Source organism: Leuciscus leuciscus (assembly GCF_965113295.1).
Source record: "Leuciscus leuciscus genome assembly, chromosome: 17".
Classification (NCBI taxonomy): Eukaryota; Metazoa; Chordata; class Actinopteri; order Cypriniformes; family Leuciscidae; genus Leuciscus; species Leuciscus leuciscus.
Window position 1 is genome coordinate 15,270,941 of NC_138741.1, and position 24,058 is coordinate 15,294,998.

Below are 24,058 nucleotides of genomic sequence, written 5' to 3' on the forward strand. Positions count from 1 at the left end.
TGGTCTTATTGTGAATGATTAATCTATGTAGGTTTCATTTTTTACTTTAATCATTTAGTCTGCTTAAACCTGTCCCTCTCTGAAATCTGACCAAGTGCGCATTCAGATATGCCTCATCCAATCAACAACCGATCAGCATCTAATCCCTGCCCCTTTTTTTCTTTTTATAATCTATTTCTCTTTGACGTACATCACAATACAAAACTACCATAATGATCTTTTGGTACTTCTATTACATTGCAACTTAATTATTATTTTTTCTGTTCTTTGAGATGTGGTCACAATTTCCACTGTCCATCGGTTTTCTGCAGATAAAAGTTATTTCAATAGAAATCTATATGATCTGGAATTTTGCATAAATCCAATGATTTCCCATCGCATAATTCGTATTGTGGGTTTATGCAATTATGTGTCCTGTGTGAACTTTTTTATTTATTTTTTTACTTAACATTTCAGTCAGACACTTTCTTTAGCTGTTTAGCTTAAGCTACCTTGTCACATTCTCGTGTTTTCCTCCTTTCAGTTTTGTGACCATTTCTTTGTTTTTATTCTTCTTAGTCTATCCAGTCTCTTCACATGTCATGCTGCCCAGAGGCTTTCTTGGCATCTCTCTCCCTCTCTCTGTTCTTGCTATAACCCCTCCAGGCCTCTGGCTTCAGCCCCAGTTTGTGTGGTGTGGGCCCTGGCAGCTGCACTGCATTGTGGGAATCTGAGGGACCTGAGCTGATATTGGCCCCAGCAGTTTGGTTCGTGATTAGAGCCTTGAGCAGCCTGCACTAAGATGCCACAACCATATTCTTATTCATAATACTGCAGTCGACCAGTGGTTTTGATAATGTGAGTACATTTGGTTCGTTGACCACAGAGCCGAATTGCCCTCAAATCATGTGTATTAGATATTATGGTATTTTGTGGATGCTTTTATCTTGAGCTGTTAACTGCAGGCAAATTCAAGACCAGTTTCTCAAGATTTATTGACTTTCCTAGATCCACAACGTTAGCGGCTAGCAGGAGATGATGCACGAGCTGCACCGCCTCAGGACAGACTCCACGATCTGATTGCATAATATTAAAACTGATTTTAGACCATTTAACTTGTATTGTTACATCGTTGACGTTTCATAATGTTCTCAAAGACACCTGGATGCCCTCAGGGATCTCTGATCAATATTTCACTGTTTGAGTAGGCTATGTCTCTTTTTGAGAGTGATTTCTGATGCACAGGCCTTGCAGTAATGGGTACACGAGCGTGTCAGAACTCAAACCTGACTCATCCTGTTCACAGGCAGATGTTACACTTAATCACCCACACAACAACTTCACAATGTGCTCTTCAACACAAAACCCCCCACACACCCTGAGTGCAGAAATATACTTCACATGGAAAAAAAAAATACCTATACTCATACAATACCTCTACACAGAGATAGGCTGTCTAACGTTTTTTACTACTTTTATTCACCTAGTCATTTTCATTTTGACGCTTCACTAAAATGCTTTTTAAAACTCTTCTCCGGTAATGCTGATGAATGTTCTAGACTGGAAGAAAAGGCGGGATCAAGATTTACTTGACTGTCTAGACTTTTCTCACTTATCCAGTTTGTCGAAATTTGAATGTCATTCAAATAACTGTCCAGTTAAGGCAGATAATTCTCAGTCTCAGAACAGGATTAAAGCTTTAAGAGCCGTTTCAAGGACTTGGATGAACAATAGTGAATTCTGATGCTGAGCGAACTCTATGGTTTTAAAAGTTCTGTGCAGCATTCTGTCATATCTTGATTTGTGGTGTCTTTTCATCTAAATAGTAGTCTTGGTTACCTCTAACGAACTCATTTAAATTCCTCTGTCAACATTACTTAACACTACCAGGCCATAAAACGCAGACCATACATTTACTTTACTATGTTCACGTTCATTTTATTTAGTATAGTTAAGTAAAGTTTAAGTATACTTTATGTAGCTAGTAGTATTGTAAGTGTACTATTTCAGTACTGGGACTAAATTTGCCCACTTTTTAGTGTATAAAATATACTTTTAAGTACACTTTAAGTAGTAGTAAACATTGAGTTCACAACTAGTTAACGTGATTGACACAACATGAGGTCGTATTTATTTTTTAACGTGCGAAAACATAAATACATTTAAAAAAACAAAGCATTTTATGTGCTTTGGCCGTTCATTTACACAACAACGACGTTTTGGGGGCCTGAAAACGAGTGCATTTTTTTTTTTTTTTTTACAATGCCCTCATCGTCTGTGTAAACCATAGACTGTTAAAAATAGGTGTAAACTACAAAAATGTGAATTTATGAAAACAGTGACGTCATGTGCATGCGTTAGGTGTTCAGTCGTTGCGTAGTGTCTTTACAAAGTGACATCGCCAACTGCTGGCCTGGCAGCATAATACAGCGTTTTTAATAATTTTCGTGAATCCATGCGAACGGGATCATTTTGAAAAGGTTGTCATCTGCTTTAAACGTAGGTTACCCTAAGATCAGAAGTGGAATGAGTGGAATTTAAACATTTTAGGATGAGAGCCTCCTTTGCATTTCTTTTGCTGTTGGCTATTAAAAAAAATGGTGTAGGATTTACTTTGAAACTAAATTCATTCAGAAATTGCTAATACATTTCACAAATAATTACAAAGCAACAGCAAGTGACACATTAAAATTAAGACACTTTAAAATGTACTCCAAATTATTCTTATTTTTTACAGTGGAGGCTATTTCAGAACTTTATCGTTATAGTTGTTTATCATTCCCCATGAATTTTTCCACTAAATGAAAGTGAATCAGGATATGAGCTCTCAGGCTCCAAAATGACAAAAATGTGTGTGAGTGTGTGTTATATTGACAAACCCCTAATTTAATACACCAGTAAATAAACACACAAAGCCAAACCTGTTACAAACAAGTTGCTTTTTTATTATATTAGCTGTAATACATATAGTCTGCAGTTCAGCCTAAAGAGATGTCTAGCTCCATGCACAATGCTGAAACATGCACAAATATTGCAGTACAAAGGTGTAAGCCTGAAACATAAGAGTGTGTGTTATTGCTGACACTGTGAGGCTGAATACAATGAGCATGTTCACCTGTGTCCTCACCGCAGGTTCACTCTATACCAACATCTGCTTGACAGCCATTTACAAACACTGCTTTCTCAGAAAAACACCATGTCTCCCTTCTTTAACAATGCAGGCCTGTATTTATATGTGCAGTGTGTTAGAGACCGTGTAAGCAAGTATCGGTGAACTTAAAATCAGTTGCTGTGTGTGGCATGTGTTAAGGCCTGAAATCTGTCTTTGGCAGCGCTTTTAATACAGCACAGGAGATGAATGAACCCTGAATGAACAGAAGGGAAACCCACAGTCTGAGCAGTTAATAAAAGATGAGAACAGTACAGAACTGAACCATACTGAACCCCTGGCTTCACATATCCATCTTACATTTAATAAACACTTCACCCAGAAACCTCTCTTAGAATGATAGAAAAAAAAAGCACAAGTTGGCAACGTTTGAAAAGCTGGTTAATTAACACTTTTAACTGAGTCTAACTTTAATAGTTTATAGGAATTACGAATAAAACATAATATTGAAATAAAAAATAAAATAAAAAAACACTCTCCAGGAGCCCAATAAGGTACACATCTAAACAATAAACAAGAGAAAGGGGGGAACAATCTTAACATATCTTAAACATGGCCCACTTTACAAAATTACAAGATACATTTAAATAAAACTATCTGATTGTAGTTTGGAAAAAAGGTAGATAACAGAAGGAAAAGCTTGTCAACAAGAAATATTTACCCTTTTAATTTCATAATTGCTTTTAAGAAGCCATTTGTTTCCATGTAAACTACAAAAATACCTTGGAATGATTTTTGGCACATTGTGTCAACTGAAATATATAGCACTTTGCCTTACAGAAAAAAAAAAAAAAAGTAATGACACAAATGAAAATAAAACACTTTTGCAATCTATACAAATAATGTGGACAGTCTCTCTCTCAACCCAGAAAAATACAAGAGCTGTCTCACAGTAATGCTGCAGGTGAAATTATTCTGTTATTCTGGCCAGTGCACAAAACACATGTACATATTTACACATCTTTGATGGCTGTACATTCACTTAATTGGGGAGTGATTAAAAAAAAAAAAGGGGAAAAACAGGTATATTAGAAAATGAAGTCTATAAAGGTTAATGAAAGGGGTAAAAGAGTAATTTAAGTGCTGGTTAAGTGCAGATTCTGGAGTGTGATATTTCATGACACCGACCTATTTTTGGCCCTTTAAGGCCAATGTCAGCTTATAATGCAGGCACATGTCAAAGCCTTCAAATGTTCTCTTATGTGCATTCAATGTTACTTTATTGCTTAGAAATGGATTTTATACAATAATTACAACTACTTTTCTCAATAAGGCTTAGAAAATTGTCAGAAGCTAGCCATGGTAATGCTTCCTGACTGGTGTCATAGCTAGGTTAAGTTTGGCTAGCTAACATGTCCATAAAAGTGATGGGAAAATCTTGATGTAGGAAGACGTATTTTCATGATTTAGTTCTTTTAAATGAACAATATGTGAAACTATATAACCTTTGATCCATTCTGAGATGTGTAACCAAATCTCGCACCGATTCCACAGAGAGCAAAAGACGAAGTGGAGGAAAGAAAATCAGAGACATGTGTTAGATGACTTCTGAGGGTGAACGGCACATTGACACATCAGTAAATGGGGTTGAGAAACGAAGAAGAATTCCTTGAGAATTGTGGTTTGTCGGCCTCTTTAAAAAAAGAAACTCTGGACTGTCTTGTGAGCACATAAAATCTACGTTTTCCGACAGCTGTGGTTGTGCGCTGAAGCCACAGAGCAGCCGGGAGACCTTTGCCTGGCCGGGGGGTTGGGAAGGGAGATGTAGTCTGCTGGTATTTCCAGTACAGACTCGCTATATATCATCACATCAATCTGGGTCATGCTGCAGTTTTAGGATCATGTTTGCAAGCTTTGAGTGGGCACACATTTATTATAAAGGGATTTACAATTCATAATGCCTAAAACTATTTGCAGAAGTTGGGAAACAGCTAAAACCTTCCATCTCTACAGAATCCTGGCTGACCCTCCTGGTTCTTCTTGGTACCACACATGGACACCATCCCGGTCACCCACTCTGCTTCCTCTTTTGCTTTTTATTTATTTGCTGCCAGCTGGTCCCACTTCCTCCCTTAGAAGTTATAAGGCCATCAAATGCAGCGCTGACCTCCGACCTGCAACCAACCCAGGGACCGTATATCAGGCCTGCCGCTGCCGCTGCTTTAGCCAGCCAATAAAATCGCTTTAGGGACCGGCAGCTTGGATTACAGCAGCCCAGGGCACTAGGGTATTCTGAGAAAGCAAGGGCATGAGATACAGGAGCCAGCGTGTTCGCTTCAGCCCAAGACCCCTGAACAGGAAGTAGAGGTGAAGTCTGGGATATGCATTTGGAAAGACAAACGTTTGTTTTTAGTGCGCAGAATAAAGTAGGGCAAATTTGAGAAGTACAAAGCCAAACTGCCGCCCGAAGTCAAACGAGTTATTGAAAAACTTTAATAAAACATATAAACAATAAAACATATACATATAAATTTTGCATGGGCAGCTTGGTGTAGAAAATGAAATGCGTTTTAAGTTGGTTGGCAATATTATTTAGCAAAATGTGGTGTTAACTTATGCAAGCAATACTTTTTGCTGTTAAGCCACATCAATCATGTGTAGTCTCTCTCTATTTCAGAGACAACCAAAGCTGAGAACATTATTTATACATTAGAAATAAATTATTTCCAGAAAGATCTAGACTGTTTTCTTACTTTTGTAAGGCTGTTTTAATGATTTAAGTGCAATTACAAATTCATTAGAATGACTTAAATAAAAAAGATAAATTGATAAACAATTGTTTCAAAGACTATCCAGCCCAAATCAAAGGGATGAATGACTATTCAGGACACAGAAGCACAGGAAACCAGAACAAAGCTAAACTGACCGTGATGGTGAGGTGTGGATCTTTTTAAATCAGTAATAACCGAGTGAGACGCCTAAACATCAACCCCCAGAACAACATTACACGTACAGCATTAGATTAAAACAAACAGAAAAGTAAAACATCCCACATTTCCAGTGACTGATGGATAATTGACCCTTTGCCGTCATCGTCCGATTCAAGGTGTTGGATAAGAGAGATATTAATACACACAGACACTTAAGAGTAGTGTATAAGGAGAAAAGGAATCGGAGCCGGAATAAGAAAATATATCATTGGTGGCACTGAACTGGAGTTTAAAACCTAATAGAAACAGTACACAACATTTCAACTGCAGCAGCTCTATTCAATTATATTTCAACAAGTACTAACCACACGAGGACAAATTGATGTGCATTCCGATGTTTTCGATGGTGAGGCCATTTATCCAGGCATAGGCATTCCTAACTGAAGCATTCTGGATCCTCTGTGGTGTCATGCTAGCCACCCTCAAGACTCAACAAGCTCTATGGCTGAAATAACATGAAAACACAACCCATCTAGGGGTTTATTAGACTCACTTGGACCAGCAGAATCCCAAACGCTGGTTTTCTGTGACACAAAGAGAGTTCGGATCATTGTCTTTCTGTGCAAAGTTAGCGAGTAGAGTAGAGCGGCTGTAAAGAGTCGGCTCTGAAAATCCTCTATAAATGTCCAGAATTTGGGTTAATCCCAGTGAGCTACCCAGATGGACAAGCTCTAGGTGATCGGATTCTTCTCCAGTGGTTTGGAATCCAAAGCCAGCATCCCTTCAGAGCTACTGAGATGGGGAAAGGTCAACATGCAGATGCATTTCCCAGCTTTTCTTAAAAACGGTTAGTGTTGGTGGCCCTGTGCATTCGCTATGCTGGTTGTGAGATCATCAAATCCAGTTAAATAGAAGATGAAGGAAACATACAAACTAGTAACAGAATAAATTGACATGATCAGATTCAAGGAGCACATTACAAATGAGATCAAATAAATTTGGACAACTGGGCATATGTACATCAATGTATAATGAAGAACGTTGGCCTTAGCATGTAATCCAAGAATGTGGCTGACACTACTGGCTACTAAGACAAAAAAATATGTATACACCTATGTGTGATCGCCTAGATAATCAATGTATTTTAGCTGTGTGCAATAATCCCAATGAAAAAAATAAATAAATGGTGAGATTGTAGAACTAATTGAGAAGCCACAAGCTGTAACTTGCTCCTTGTGAGAATAACACATGGAGTTCAAGACCTGTGGCATCAGAAAGGTCTGTGTGGGGTTCTCAAAATGCTGATCAATTACCCAAAGCCCCTTTCACATATTCCCAATGTCAAAACAGTCACATGTCTGCACCTCTCCCTTGTCATGTCTGACGACTTTAATACACTACGAGAAGCAGAAGAGGATTCATCGCTGTAGGACCATGTGATTTCCGTTCCCAAAGCGACAGCTGGAAGATGGTGAATTCATACAGGTTGATGTATGAGTATGACAAGGTTCCCAGGGGTCTTTTGGGGTCTACCTGGAAATCTGATCAGCTGATGGGTCTATTGAAGACATGGCATAACTGAAGAGATGGGATGAGCTTCATTCCTTGCACACAGGGGCTGCTTTGAGATGTAAGAACTGAGGTAATAAAAACACACAAGGACACTTTAGGTCAGGACTCATTAACATTTGAGTAATTAGCTTCTAGCTTGCTTTAATTAAGTATAACCCAGAATCCTCTATGGTCTCTAGCTTTTGATAAGTTTAACTGAATATGGCTATAAGAAGACACATACCTAATTGGAAATGTCAATTTGGATCAATTTTCCAGATGTCGGTTTGACCACGACCGGCTTCCATCGGCTGTGCGGTTTCTGCTAGACCAAGCTCCACGACTCCCAGGCCTATCGTACGGGTCCACGTCACCTGTGGGCTGCTTTCGCCATGAGGACGGAACAGGCTCTCCATCATCTGCTGACTGGGAAGAGAACAAACATACAACAAATGTGATACAGTATACTAATGATTTCAATAGACTCAAAACTTTCCACTTATATAGTGCTCTTCTGTTTATCCACCAAATTCTGTCATGTTCTGAGGACCTGTTACAATCACATAATTGCCTGACCATGATTATTTGATCTATTATACGCAATATGATTGATTAGTGAATACTCTGGACACAAAATTCCCGTATTTGAAATAAAATGAAAATGAAATGCACTTTCAAAAAAAAAAAAAAAAATCTCTCTTGATGTGCAGTGATGCGTTAAGAGCATGTGAAGTATAAAAACCGCCATTACAGGTTGAACCTGCTTAAAGACATTAGGGCAGAAAAAAAAAATGTCTTGCATAATATTCTAATATTCATAATAATAATAATAATAATAATGACCAATGACTTATTTGTGACGTTCCTACTCATTTGTGATTGTGTATTGCATAAGATTAATTGTATAGAGTTTCACAGACTGACAAAGAGATTTTTTGAATAAACAAATGTACTTCATAATAATAAAGTATTTATAATAGAAATGGCCAGGACGTTTTCCATTACTTTTTAACATTCATTTCCCAAAATTTGGGAAAAATTTGACCAAAAAAAAAAAAAAGACCAAAAAAAAGTTTCAAGATTTTAAATTTTATATTTCCAGGTATTCAATGTCTGTGGGAAAATGTGTATTTCATGTAAATTTTCTGGGTTCCAAAAAATATTATTATGGTCCATTCCGACAGAAGTAGAACAATACGTCATTTCTGTACAGACCACTCTTATAGGACACGTCAGAGGAGGGAAATTGCACAGACCGCAGAACAAGTCCTAATATAGAACGGCTATTGTCTCTTTTCTTTACCATGAAGGTGGAGACTTTACACAGCCAACCAAATGGTTTATGACGTCAGTTATAAAAAGTTCCCAAATGAGGCAGCAGGATATGCCACACACTGCTGTGGAATTTCGTACGCTGCAGACAGATGCTAATTGTCCATAATAGGGCTTGAGGCCTGCTGGGATACGAGAGGTGGGTGTACAGGAAACCAGTTACGATGCATCGGCTGCCAAATGGGCAGGCGCAACCTTGCAACTTCCCGTGTCACTCAGGAAGGGGCAACGGGTGGAAACGACCAAAGCACAATCTTAAAGAAAGATGTCATAACGGAATGGGTTCCATGTAAGTCCATGCTACATGAATTCTAAAAGACATTATGAGAATAGTTGTGATTGTGCTGAAATGGCAAATGTTTTTTTTTTAAGTGTCTCAGTTACTCAGTACCAAGAGTAGAACATGAGGCCTGTTACAAAAAATTCTGAAAAGGTTTTAATAAAAGCTAATTCAATAAATTCCACTATTTTATTACCAGTGTGTTTCATGTGATTCAAGTATGCGTTTATCTAAGTCTGTAGTTATGCAAGTTGAGTTAAACTACTGTTTCCTTAAAAACTTTATTATTATTTTTTTAACTAAAATTATTAGTTGGTAGTTACTTTATCAAGAAATACACTAATTGGTTGAATTAGAAATACAATAAAAAGTACCAAAAAGGTAATAATTATGGGATTTACAAGATACTTTAATGGGAACAGCACAGAATCTGCATTGCTCAAGGTCACTAATGATATATTATCATTGTTGGACTCAGGATCACATATTGTTCTAGTTTTATTAGATCCAAGCGCTGCCTTTGATATGATTGACCATGAGATTCTTCTCAACCGTTTGGAGTGTTGGGTTGGTGTCCAGGGTACAGCCCTTCAGTGGTTTGCCTCATATTTAAAAGACAGGACAGTTGCTGTGAATCTGGGAGATGTTTCTTCCACATTGGCCCCTTTAGTTTGTGGTGTTCCTCAGGGGTCGATTTCGGGACCATTGCTGTTCTCTCTGTATATTCTTCCTCTAAGCACTATTTTTCAGAAGTATAGTATTGCGTACCATTGTTACGCCGACGATCTCCGGTTTTACTTTCCTGTGAGCTTAGATAAAACTGGTTCGCTGGACAAAGTACAGGAATGTTACAGTGACATTAAACTATGGCTTTCTAGCAACTTTCTCCAATTAAATGAGAGTAAAACTGAGGATTTGACTGTAGGTTCTCCCATCTCACCTACCTTTCCTGAACATTTCGGTTCCTTGTCCTTAAAGATTGAAGATCATGTAAAGAGTTTAGGGGTAATTATGGACTCCTCACTAAATTGTAATAATCAGATTGGTGCCGTTGTTAAAGGTAGCTTTTTAAACCTGAGATCAATTGCTAAAGAAAATCATTTTCTATCCAGTAAGGATTTGGAAATTGTGGTTCACTCTTTTATCTCATCAAAGATTTACTATTGTAATTCTTTATATATTGGTATCCCCCAGACTATGATAGTCTGCCTACAGTTAGTGCAAAATGCAGCAGCAAGGCTTTTAACGGGGGTGAGAAAGAGAGACCATATTACCCCTGTACTGCAATCCTTACATTGGGCTTCATGTTAAATTCAGGATTGATTTAAAAAGTTCTCCTGTTTGTCTACAAGGCCCTATCAGGCCTTGCCCCCCAGTACATCAGTGATCTTATTATTCCCTACTCTCCTCAAGTTCTCAGGTCCTCAGATCAACGGCTTTTAAATGGTCCCTCGTTGTCATTTGAACTCAAAAGGAGATTGTGCTTTTTCCGTGGTAGGTCCCAAACTCTGGAATAGTCTCCCATTCCACGTGAGGTCAGCTCCATTAATTGACACTTGTAAGACTTATTTAAAAACATTTATTTTTCTTTAGCTTTTTAATAAGTTATGTTAGTTTTATAGTATGATTTTAATGTCATCATTTTTGTAAAGCACTTTGGGGCAACGTCTGTTTGAAAATGTTCTGTATAAATAAAGTTGCTTGCTTGCTTAAAAGAATACCTTGATTCAATGATTTCAATACCATGGCATACTGTATATTAAAGTACTATGGTAGTACCTTCTAAAATTTAAAGTATCGTATTGCCACATTACATTAGTTAGTTTGTACTCTTGTTAGGGTTATGCATTTTTAGGAACACTACAAATTATTAAAAATGAATAACAGATTATTTTTAGTGCTTATGCACTTTTCCCCCCTTTACTTAGTTGGAAGTGTCTCCTCATTAAGAGACATTTAACAAGATAAAAGCACACCCAAAGTGAAAGAATGAATGTAAAAGGGATCACAGATTCAGCCCTCAAATTTACAATGTGACTTTGTCCAGACAAGCTTTTAAAAGCTTTTAAATCACACACCACAGGTACCATTAAGCAAAGTGCTATTATATCTACGCAGATAGTCACTTTCAGTACTCTACATTAGTAAGCAGCTAATGGTTGCCTGCATAGTGCATAAGCATTATTTTCCCATATTAACTTCTAGAAAAGAAATTATAAAAAATAAATAAAATTAAAATAAAATTAAATAAATACAGAATGAACCTGTGATCAAAATTCCTCTATAAATCACTCTAGATTTGTGTAATTTTCTAAGCACGGATGAAAAGTCATTCCAGCTCTAAACATAACATGACATCTGGCTGAACAGGATTACTTTACTTTATACAGCTCTCCTCACAGCAGGAGTATTAATGACTTCAGCACATATATTTGACTCATATAGGCCTTGTGTCAGAGACATGAGACTGATGACCTTGATCTTAGAGGACAGTCCTGGACATGTGCCTTCATTAATTATGGAGGAGATAAAACCTCTGCATCTATCAGCACAACGACACCGCATCATTGATGGACGGATTGAATCTCCTCAAATCACTGTGGTATTGATCCTGTATAAGACACAGTCTGGAAATCTGTCTGAAGGTTTAAATAAACTGTAGAGTACGCAGAGATAAAAAGGAATGGTGCTATATGATACGGGTCCAGAGAAATAATTAGAAAAAAAGGAATCAACAATTCAATACTGCATCCACAGTTGTGGTGGCAATTTTCTTCCATTCCAATTGCTAGTTTTACAATGCAACTCGTAATAATCTACAAGCAACTGAAAATCAGAAGGGTTTCTTCATTTAAACATTGATCATGTTGTATGTGTTTGTGTGTTTCACAATCATTGTGATAACCCTGAGTGAGGTATTTATTGAGAAGATTAGTCTAAATTCAGAGGGAAAAAAGAAATCACATGAGTTGCAGATAAAGCTGAATGCATGCCTGACCATGGTTGATTAGATAAATCCTTCCCTAATGGACTCCAGATTGAGTGGGAATGGATGAAGTTTGCCTTCAATCAGTTGCTGAAGCCTGTTAGATTGAGAATATGTGGGTGCTTCTTCAAATAAGGGCATTCATTTATTTTATGTTTATTTTATGTACTGTATAGATATTATTGCTTTAGCCTCATCTTAAACCCAGACTTTCAATATACTAAAACTATGATAATTCATTATATATATAAAAAAAAAAAACATTTTGTAAATATATTCATATTTTTAAGTCAAAACTGCAATGCACAAGTTACGGCTTAATCAGTTGTCATTTCCAAAAAAAACCAAGATTTGTCAAAATATGCAAAAAAGTTTGAAAATATTATTCAGGTGTATATTTAGTATACATAAAAATTTCTAGCTATGAAATTAGACTATTTTATTCTAAAAATGTAAAAAATTGAATTTCCATCGCCACTATGGTGGAATGACACTGTAGTGGAAATGTTCATGAAATTGAGTCATTCAGAAAAAAGTCTGAAATTACAGAATTCTTCTGTAAAGAATGTGTATAGAACAATAAACTATTGGGAGTGTGTTTAAGGCCCAAAAATGCTCATAGTGGAATAAACATCCATACATATCTTTACTCTCTGGAACCAACTTTTTCTTTTTTCCAATTTAAATTTCTTGGTAAAGAAGGTTTAAAGGTTTATAGTACAAATCACATTCACTTCTACAGATGGAAAGATGCTTTAAAAGATTAAAAAAAAGATAAAATATTAATGTTGGAGAATCCCCAACATTGAAAAATAAAAAGAGTGAATGTGATCACAATAGCAGTATATTAACTTACAGCTGCTATGACAGCATGAATAACCATCTGTAGTACAAAGAAAACTAACCTTGGGTGATAGAGAGAAGGGAGTAAGACAAATGATCTGACCTATGCTTATGCAAGTGCTAGAATTCACTTGTGCATAAATCTTTCAGCTTCTCAGATAAATGATCAGACATTTGCCATCCATCAGAACAATAGACAAAGAAAACAAACATAGCATGAAATAGAAAGTGAGAAACCAGAAAGAGAGGGAGAATGAAAAAGGGGCCGTTTTTGAAGTCGTATGCCAGGAGGAGGCCATGTTTGAGGGCTATCTTAGTGAATTAATTAGATCTTTGTGGGTAAATTTGAAGGCTGGGCTGTTTGAGATGTTTAATGAGAGGATGATGGTAATTGGTGCTCTGATAGGGGGCAGCTCTATTCTCTTACTTGTATTCTCAGTAAGTGAAAAAGAGTGAAAGCTGGTTAAAAGGGTCGGCTTTCCCTGTCTTGTTTTGACTGCTGGGGTGACGCCAGACTCAAATTGGTTTAGCTGTTGAGACAAAAACTGCCAGTTGACCTGACTAACAGCTTTTCTAAAAACAAAAGCATGATCTCTGACCTGTTTGTCATTAGCTTTGAACACCCTTTTCACATGTACTGTATCAATATCTAATACTACACTCAAATGTTACTAGTAAAAAACAGCTTTATTATACAAATATAAAAAAAATATGTAGTATACTACGTCATATTCATTTTTGAGTTGGCTGTATCTAGTTTGTTTCTTCACAATTTAGCTTTTTAAGTACATGCAAGACAATGTATTGAAATGACTGATGACAGACACAAAACACAAAAACTGCCCAGGCCACAACAACTGAAAAGCACCGTTTCCCAGTACGGATTCAATATCAAGAAAACAGAAGAGAGAGATACCTCAAGGGCCTATTTTTCTCTTTCAGCAGATGGAGAATGATCTAAAAATACTTCATGCTTACAAAATATCTGTCCACTTCACCTTCTTCCAGATGCAGAGGATTACAAGGAAGACTTCCAAATCAAACAAAACTTTTAGAAACAAATGTGTTAAATTCCATGGCTAAGAAATATTAATCAAGATGGTGGCACGGTGGCACCAAATATGTGCACAGACTTAAAGGCTCTACTGAGATCATTAACAGGTGGTAGGACAAGTACACAGAACTAAAAAGGACAAAAACTACAAATAGAACAAACATACAAGATTGGATCTGAATGACCAGATACTTTGCATAAGCACATTTTATGCTCCTGTTTGTTTTTATCTTAAGATTTCACTGATCTCACGGCGCTCACAGTGAAAGAGAACCATTGGTGGACAGAACAAATCGCTTACAGTACACTTCTGGAATCTACATTATTAGTTATGGCCAAAAGGTAAAAAGTTAGTACTCACCATGGGTTGTTTACGGCCTCTTGGTATAAGTTGCTGGGCATTGACAGGCTCATGTGCAATAGCCCTCTCTGGTGAAGGAGTCTTCTTGTTCCTTCGTCCTTGTTCAGGGATAGACGGCACTGCATTGTTGATCCTACGCATGTATACCTCGGCTGGGCTTGGTTTACCTCCAAAATTAGCAACAGTGCTAGCGTTTGGTGGAGTGTCCAACACTGTAGTTGCCCTATATGCTCTCCAGGTGGTTGCACCCTCACCCTCATCCTCTGAGCCATCTTGCCTTATTGCTCGAGGAGATTCATCCACAGAAGCTGCCCCACGGCTCCTCCAAGTGCTCCTGACAGTGATGTTTCTCATTTCTGACAAACTGTCATCATATGAGTGGTGGTTTTGACGGTGGCTTCTCCAACTGGTCACAGTGGTGCTGCTACTGCTGCTCTCAAACCCAGACTCAATGTCATTATTAAAGTCTGGAGCATCTGAAGACTGGAGGCTGAAGCTGCTTTGAGACGGGAGGGCTGCCTCCACGGGAGCTGTCTCAAGGTAACTGTGAGGTTCAGAGAGGTCTGCATCAGTCTCACTTTGACACAGAGTGATCTCACTCTTAGGGATGGATATTTCGTAAGGTATAGAGATGCTACCCCTATGCTCACTGCTGGGACCGATGACAATATTACTAGTGGAAGTGTGCCTTTCCTTGGAAGGGGGCTCACTTGACAAACTACTGCTCCGACTGCTTGTTCGAGAGGAGCTGGGGTCATTGGGATAGAAGGTGATACTGCTGGTCATCTTGCTAGTCAATACTGGCTTAGTGGAGATCTTGGGCTTTCCACTGGTAGTCAAAGGCTCTGTGATTCCCCCTGACATCACTTCCTTCCTGTCAATCTCAACAATGGCTTGCTTGATGACAGCTTTTGACCGGAGGGCTTCACGAGGGCTGCATACCCTGCGGATCTCAATACCTGAGGTAGTATGCATAGGTATCTCTTGGGTATCCCCTTCTACCGTAAGAGGTCTGTGTTGCTCCTCACCAAAGGGGCCCTTTGAGGAACCATCAGAGTAAGATTCTTGCAGTCGTGAGTATCTGGTGTACTTTGATGTTCTTCCACTTGTACTTGATATCAGGGGGTCACTTTGCTCACCTGCCGATCGCCTGGATCCAGTGGATTCTGTTTCAGAGGCTGAGGAGTGACCATCAGAACCGTGATCACTCAGAACAGATGGTGATACTTGAGACTTGTAAGCAGTATAGGATCCGTTTGCCTTGGACAGACTCAACATTGCAGAAGCATCTTGATCTAAACTCTCAGGTTCATTTAGTCCTTTCTCAGATGCAGCAATGATAGCTGCCCTGGCTGATATTAAGACTGCCCCATCAGAAGTGTTGGATTCATTATCACTTCCAGGGTACCTGGACAACTTTTCCGCTTGATTCCTCTTGCTATCACTGTCATTTTGCTTGACCGATGGCTTCCAAGGCTTTTGGTCATTAGCAGCTGGAGGATAGCGACTAAGGACTGACATTTTCTTGCTTTCACTGAGAGCACTTGATGAGCCACTTCCACATTTTTTTTCTTTCTTGCCATCTTTTGTCTCATTGTCAGACACAGCACTGAAAGCACCAGTCTTCAAACCTTTCCTGACATTATGTGCTGGACTAAGAGTCCTTCGTACAGTCTTTGGGGAGCATTCTGTGGAGTGACAAAGGTCTTTGTTCCTCAGTTTAGTTTCTCGCCTCTGCTGAGGAGATGCCTCTCTGCTTTTGTACTTGGAGATGACTGGTTCGGAAGCAGCAGGACTCCTATTTAGGAATTTAGGTGTCTCCTGTCTGAAGCCTCCTCGTACATTAATCTCCTCATTTTCTGCCTTGCCATTCTCCAGGGCCTTTGTAATGCTGCTAATTGCAGAGTTTCCATTACTATTGCTGCAACCATTGAGCTGCAGTTTCATCTGCTCAACCTGGTCATGGAGAGCTTGACTACGGTTCCTCTCCTGCTGGTACTTTTCTATCAGTTCAGCATTTTTGGATTCCACGTTCTTCAAGTCCTCCTCTACTAACTCCATCTGCTTCAAACGATTTTTCAATCTTTCCACTTCCTGACTGAGGTCTTTTACCTTATTGTCTTCCTGTCCCTCTAAGCTATTTTTTTCATTCTCTGACTTATTTCTCAAATCTAGGTCATCTGAATGCTTTAAGTATTCAAAACTCTTCTTCCTGGCCAGTTTGCATGTAAGGCCTGTTGAGAACTCATCCTCAATTCGAAGATCTCTAGAATCAAATTGGCTGTGGTCTGCTGTGCCTAGTTTGTTTTTCTGACGTTCAAGCTTCTCTGTCAGCTTGAGTTTGATTTTCTCATCCTCTCTCTGCCTTTCCAGAAGTCGTTTGCGTTCATTCACAAATGTCTGAGTGAGACTCTTTAGTTTCTCCATCTCTGTTGTAAGGGATTTTTCTGCCCTGTCCAGTCGAGCTTCAGAGGTATCCACTTCCTTTACACGTGCCTTCAAGGCATCAAGCTCTACTGCAAGCTTTTTGGTCAGGTTTTTCTCCTCATTAAGACTAAGGCACAACTGGGTACAGTCCGACTTGCTTTTACCAAAAGCCTCTTCAAGCTTCTCAAGTTCAGACATTCTGCGCTGAAGACGCTCAATCTCCACTTTAAGATCCTTGGTAAGTTTCTCCTCCTGATCTAGTTTCTCCCTAACGTCACGACAAAGATCCTCTGCTTTTCTGACCTCTTCATCTTTGCCTTCAATTTTGAGCAATCTCTTCCGCATTGTCTCCACATCGGCGAGCAGTGAGGAATTACTCCCCTCAGCCTGAATGATTTTGTCCTGAATGTCAAGAAGTTCATCTTCAGCTTTCTGTAGTTTTCCTCTGGCCTCTTCAAGCTCATCCAGACGTCGTCCTAAGCTCTGCAACTTGTGCCTCAGATGGCGATTTGTTGTGTCTGTCATTTTTTCTTACTGATACTAATCTACTGTAAGGTCTTTATGATTGCTTGATAGAGGGGTACACATTTGTATGGTGGTGTTTCCTAAGTGGCTCTAGGACTCTTAAGAAGAAATCGAAGATTCAAAGTTCAGGTCCCTTTGTCTTCCTTTTACCTTTAGGGGGAAGTTTGGGGTATTTTTTATTTCCACCTTGTCTCCACTATCCCTAGTAATCGTAGTGAGTTTTGATCACCTGCAAGATAAAAAGAAAGAAACACAAAGCGTGAGTGCCTAATAATTAAAGATAAAGATAGATTTAATCACAAAAAATAATGAGAAATATATGTAATTCCCCAAATTGTGTTTACAGATTTCAAATTAATTGAATGATTGGATTAGATTAGGACAATAAGCAAAGGAAGACCTCGGAAAGGGGAAAAGGATGGTAAAGGACAAAGGATCAACCTATGATCATTTCAGCATCGATTTCTTGCTGCACTTTTGCTGACAGCAGCACAACTCACTGACAGTGGCCTCTGTCCATGTGCCCGTCTCTATGGCAACATTCATAGTGACAGCCACTCTAAATCACATCCTCAGGACGCTGAACAAGATTTAGAACGTTTTGCATGCCAAGACAGTTCTGGCCACAGCAACGCACACTATAAGTAGTCTACAAGCAGTGCCTCCTCAAATTAAAAATAAAAATTTGATGCTATGAGCCACTGTCTCTCACTAATTTACAGCTTATAACTTTAATCTACCAATCAAAATCTCATGATGACTCAAAATTACTCTTATTAAGACTAATGCAGAATGTCTTGATAGCTGTCAGTTGTTTTGGTAAAACCCCAGGCCTTATTAAATATTCCACTAAATACAATGAAAGCCCGCATAGTAACAGCAGGTCCAGAGGTACTAGAGCATTTTATTCAACTTAATCTAAAGTGCATTTCAATATGACCATTCGACTGGCAGGCCCACCAACATGGAGACTGGCCCAAATGAATGAGCTGCTGTGTGTGGATTGCAGGAATTCTGTTATAATACTTTCATAATCCCATAATTTTATGGTGTGAGAGGCAGGCAGCGGTACTTCGGGGTTTAGAAAGGAAACGAGTCATCCAGTAAATATACCAGCCAAGCAGGATGGAGATCCAGCACATCTAAGGCAGATTTCCATGACATGACATTCATAATCACTCTAGCAAGATCCCTCAGTGAAGGGGTTTCTAAGGTCAGGTTAAAGTATACAATGATTCACACAAGAGCAAACTAACATTCACATTTATAATGTCTATCTACCAAGGATAACGATTCAACGATACATCCAAACAAACTTGCACAGAATGGATTTACAACATAGGTCTCATGGTCTGATTTCATACTGCCCCTCGAGTGTTAAATCCGTACATCTAGGCTGCAAATAATTTGCAATTTTCTGCAATATTATCCTGTATGTCTCTTAAGCATGTTATACAGAAGCATATTATATATTTTTCCACATGACCTAAAAACACATTTGTAGATATGCAACTGTAACCTGCATGTTTGTATCACTTAAAAAAGTTTGGTTATGCTTGAAAATCGTTCTCATTATTAATCAATCAAAGCTGTCTAAACAGGGAGTCACACACTGAAGTGATGGTTAACTAATATGCATCCATAGTATGGGTTAAGTTTTTGACTTAGCCTTTGGCTTATGACCCCATTTCTAACTATGTAATTAATGACACTGAGATCAGTATAGGGGGAGAATGAAAGTGTGACTGAGAGGCAGTTATCACAGAAACCCTAGAAGCTAAGGATCTAAAAGACAAGATGCACATTTTGAAAATACAGAACATTTTTCAAAACTACAGAATCTTTTGTAAAAAAAATAATAATGAGAGGGTGAAATTTAGTGTGGGGACAAGCAAACATTTGTAGAAGAATTTAAAAACATGTGTCAAGAAAATGACAAGGTCCTTTCACATTTGGAAATCTAAAGGTGGGTAATAAGACACTCACTAGCCCTTGCAACCAAACAAACCAAATTTAACCAAATCAGACAATCATGAAGAAAATCATATGGAAATAGCTTTATAGAGGATCAATAACTGGGCTCAATTTTTTCTATGCTGTGAATTCTGGTTTCAAGTTTGCCTTGCACCAGAGAGTGAGGGTCAAACTAGGAACACAAAATGTTGTCTCATCATTGTCTTTAGGGGCTCAAGCTAGAATACATGAGAAGGCATTTAGCAAGACAAGTACAATTTCATCTGAACAAAGGAAAGTAAACCTCTTAGTGACAACTATAGTGATGAGAAAGAAATTAAACAGATCCGTAAAGAAAAACATAACAGAAACTGATGGCATGGTAAAGTACCTGAAAGCAAAGAAACTACTTTTTTCCCCTTGCTTCTTAGCTTCTAGTCTCTCACACACACTCTCTTTCTTAAGAGCACCACACATGCAATCATGCACCATATCATTAGTCCAAGCCACGCTAAGCAATCCGTCGGCCTCACGAACATTCTCTTCCCCCGGAGGAAAGGGGGAAAAAGACTTTCCCCTGCACTTGACATCAGTTTGGTTGGCCAGCCTGAAGCTCTTTATTCTTTATAAACATCCCTTAATAATCCCTCAACCCCAGAAAATATGGCAATCACAACCACCCGAGAGACAGAGGGAGTTCACGTTTTACGAACATGGCTTCCAGATGAAAAACTATTTGATCACTGCAAGGTGAGGTTTAAAGTCACACTTTCCTAACTGAGACAAATACAAGAGAAAAATAATAAATAATCATTGTAAAAAAAAATATATATTTCGACAAGGAATAAAATCAAAATGAACAATTAATTGTATGTAGAAATTGCAGCAGTCTGTTTCTGTAGATGTGCAGAAACAAAATACATAGAATTGCAAAATTATTTACATATAGGCCTAGTGAATCTTTCCATTATGCCAAGTATCTGAAAGGAGACGGATCACGTGTGGTCCAATGTCTTTCCTTTTTATGCCAGTCATTGCATAACATCATTGCTCATCTAATTAAACTTTTAACACCAGACACCTGAAATGACTAAATTCACAAGAAATATGAATGACTCCCGGTTGCTTTGTTGCTGCACATCAGTGTTATGTGTGAACATTCATTTGTACCAGATCCTGTACTGACTGAATGATTTGTCAATATTGTATGGTTAAAAGTGATGCCAAGAAAGCACACTGAAATAAAAAGTGAGAGCGAGGGAGAGAGAGAGATGATGAGAGTGTGTGTTTGGCCTTCTCTGAACTCGTGCAGTTCTGGCAAAAACTGACAAGCCACAAAATAGTGGCAACCTGAAGCTTGAAGCAGCAATTTTTTACATTTTTCCATGAAAGCAAAAACCAGCCTATAATGTTCAGTTTGTTGTTTCCTGTGCAGTCATGTCATTTTCTTCTCGCTCTCTTCACCGCGTTTGGAAAAATGGCAAAGTAAGGACAGGAAGTCTGATGTTTTAGTGGGGCTGTACGTCTGAACGGCAGAGCAGACAGCAGTTCTACAAAAAGACTCTGGTGAGAAAAGAACAGCCTAGTGTTTAAAATAAAGACATGCTGAATACAGATTTGTTTTGACTTTCACAAGAGTTAAAGATTAAAAAAAGAAAACAGGACTCCTTTAAGCACCCTCAGGCAAAAGGAAAAAACAAATCAATATAAGCAAACAAACCATTTAAAATATAAACTTAGTGAATATAAATATACAGTCAGCTCAAAAAGTATTTGGACATTTAAGACACACTTGAAAAATATCTTAATGTTATTGCTTTAGACAACATATTAAACGAAGTGGCATCTCCAAACAAGTGATGCTAGAGCTTTTCTCAGAACTAACTTGAGACATTTTTCTCTGAATGTCAGAATAACCACAAGTGTGGTTCATCATATTGACTTAACATTATTAAAAGGTTTTACTGAAATATGACAACCAAAAAGTTCAAAATCTTTTATCTTAAACAATATATCTGTTGTTTTATCATTTCAGATCCAAAGGGCTACTAAAAGTTTTGCTTGAAAAATGTTGCTGTGCTGTCTTTCTTTCTTTCTTTCTTTCTTTCTTTCTTTCTTTCTTTCTTTCTTTCTTTTAAAGAACACTTGGTTTTTACATTTTGTTATAAAAAGACATACATTGGTAATGTAATGTACAATAGTGTCCAAATAAATACTTTGGGGGTCCCTGTAGTGTAGTACAACACAACATGTCTTTATTTTGCATAAATTCTGCTAATGCAAAAAAAAAAAAAAAGCTTTTTACTACTATGAGCAACTGTAATGAGGAAATTCAAGTCTAAATGAAGCTGCATTTCCATTACACTTCAAAACTGCAATGGCATTTACAGGTCACCTGTCGACGTAAAAGTTGATCATTCTTTAAAGATGGAGCGGTATGTTTGGACAGAAGACGAGACAGACGGCGTTAAAGGACAAAAGAATTACGGGAATACTGGATTCTAAACACCTAGAAACAAATACCTAGAAGCAGAAAGGAGGGAGAAACACCCAGATAGATACCTAGCCATTAATGCTTAGATAGCACGGAATGACTAGTGCGGTGGCTGCGATATACATAAACCTACCAACATTCGTTGCCATGATTTTTGGAATGAATTATCGCGGAAATTACATTTTAACTGCATAACATCGGTAAATGGAAGTTTGCATTTGCTATTTCCCAATAGTTTTTTATCACCATTTAGAAAATATTGCAAAAGTTTTGCGCAAATCTGTAATGGAAACCAGGCTTGAGACAAATGAAATTCAAATAGAACTATTAGCTAAATTATTGGCAAAACAAAGCAGCTCATGGTTTAGCAACATCACAGCTGTGACCGCATGTGCATGAAAGTGTAATTCCAAACTGGTTCAAAAATCTTTTTGACATTACTCCATAATAAATGGTGCACAGGAATAGTATGTTAAATAGTCACGCTACTCCTCTTTAATAATCTTTTTTCACCTTTCTTGTATCTTTCCCAACTCTTCTCTCAGCAAGATTCCCTGCATCTGCAGGAACATCATCACAGACACACTCTCCTTCATCTCCTAGACAACCGCAACAAATACGTTAACAACAAACTCTCAAAAAATCGTAGTTATTTACCTTGGTATTTTGAGGTTTATACCTCTTGAGTTACAGCAAGCAAACATTTACACGTCAATTTTGATTTAGTAAAGAGACAAATCCATCACGCAGGTCACTGACCCCAGCAGACACAAACAAAGCACAACTCCAGAAATGTTTTCAGCCCAATATACACACTTAACAAACAGGAAAGAATGGAGAGAGCAAGAGAGAGATCCGCCACACATGTTTGTTATAAACGCAGGTACTTGAACAGAATTCATGCTGTTATTTGAGTTTCTGTGGAGATTTCGAGAGAGGTCCAGACTCGCTCGCTCGCTGTGTGTATGTTTGCAATTGTGTTTTGATTATGTGTGCATTTCTGAGAATACCAGTTTAGGTCCCTATAAAGCAGGGATACAAAATTTCACTGGGTATCTGAAGTGCTGCATGCTGTGTCAGTATATTTAAAGATGCGAAGCTAAACTGCAAAGCATTTGTCCTCAGGGTCAGCATATTGAACACAGCAGACACATTACTGAAAACGGCATAATTGCCATTTACAATCATCCAAAGGGCTACAAAACTCTGTGTGAGTCTGTATAACACGTTTCGGTGCCATATAACAGCTGTAAGAGAAGGTCTGTCTGTTTGAATAACATTATAACATCAGAGAGAGATTAATTGTTTCTCATTATTAGTTTTGGCAGTGCAAACAGGAAAGGCAAGGAACTGAATGAAACAATGTCTGTTATATCATTAACTATTGGTTCTCAACTGATAGGTCATGACCTAAAAATGGGCCTGACCCGGCCTGTTCTGATAGGACTATGGACAGTGAGGAAAAATGCTAATAATTAAACGCAACTAACTATATATTTGTGCATAGTTAAGATTAGGTTAAGGTTGTGTTTCCAATCAAACATGAACAAAATTTCAAAAAAAAAAAAAAAAAAAATCTCTTTCTTTCTTTAAATCTTATGTCATTGTTACACTTGTTTGCTAAGAAAGAAATCAAAGAAATCCTCACATTGCAATTTCATTGAATGATTTGATCATCACTGTACCGTCACATTTTTTCACTCATTCAAGTAGTTTGGAAAAACAGAAAGTGGTATAAAGCGCGTGTGAAAAAGGCATTATAATAGTGTCATATTACAGTTGTTCAATTTCCAGGTGAGTGATTTATGACAGTGATTCTCGACAGGTTTTGCTTCATAAGATTTTATATTTTATATTTATTGGCGTTTATTGTACAACAGTGAACAAAAATGCCCTTACAATCAATCAATGATATTCCTTATTAATTATTTGTTTAAAAACTCATTCATATATATAAAAAAAACTTCTGGAATTAAAATATCTCTCTCTCTCTCTCTCTCTCTCATTCATTCATTCATTCATTTTATATATATATATATATATATATATATATAAATAATGTATGAATACAAGTTATTTTCAAACAAATAATTAAAAAGGAATATCAATGATTGATTGTAAGGGCATTTTTGTTCACTGTTGTACAATAAACGCCAATAAATCTCAAATATAAAATCTAGGTTATGAAGCAAAACCTGTGGAGAATCACTGTCATAAATCACTCACCTGGAAAC

At 37.8% G+C, this 24,058-nt stretch overlaps 1 protein-coding gene and 1 long non-coding RNA gene across 3 annotated transcripts in view; one reads left to right on the plus strand and one right to left on the minus strand.

Annotated features, from left to right (window-relative positions):
• The first annotated feature begins 405 nt into the window (after positions 1-405).
• On the plus strand, positions 406-4,199 carry LOC309478799. The gene is made up of 2 exons (XR_014199106.1): positions 406-2,252; positions 2,284-4,199. It is a non-coding gene; the product is annotated as an uncharacterized lncRNA (long non-coding RNA).
• luzp1 (leucine zipper protein 1) overlaps positions 2,904-24,058 on the minus strand; it is a 49,568-nt gene continuing 28,413 nt past the window's right edge. For both annotated transcript variants that reach the window (XM_082142508.1, XM_082142509.1), the window contains exons 2-4: positions 14,426-17,606; positions 7,814-7,995; positions 2,904-7,655 (exon numbers count right to left, since the gene is read on the minus strand). In XM_082142508.1, coding sequence (XP_081998634.1) covers positions 7,837-7,995; positions 14,426-17,377 — 3,111 coding nt within the window. In that variant the 5' untranslated portion in view covers positions 17,378-17,606 and the 3' untranslated portion in view covers positions 2,904-7,655; positions 7,814-7,836. The remainder of the gene's footprint in view (positions 7,656-7,813; positions 7,996-14,425; positions 17,607-24,058) is intronic.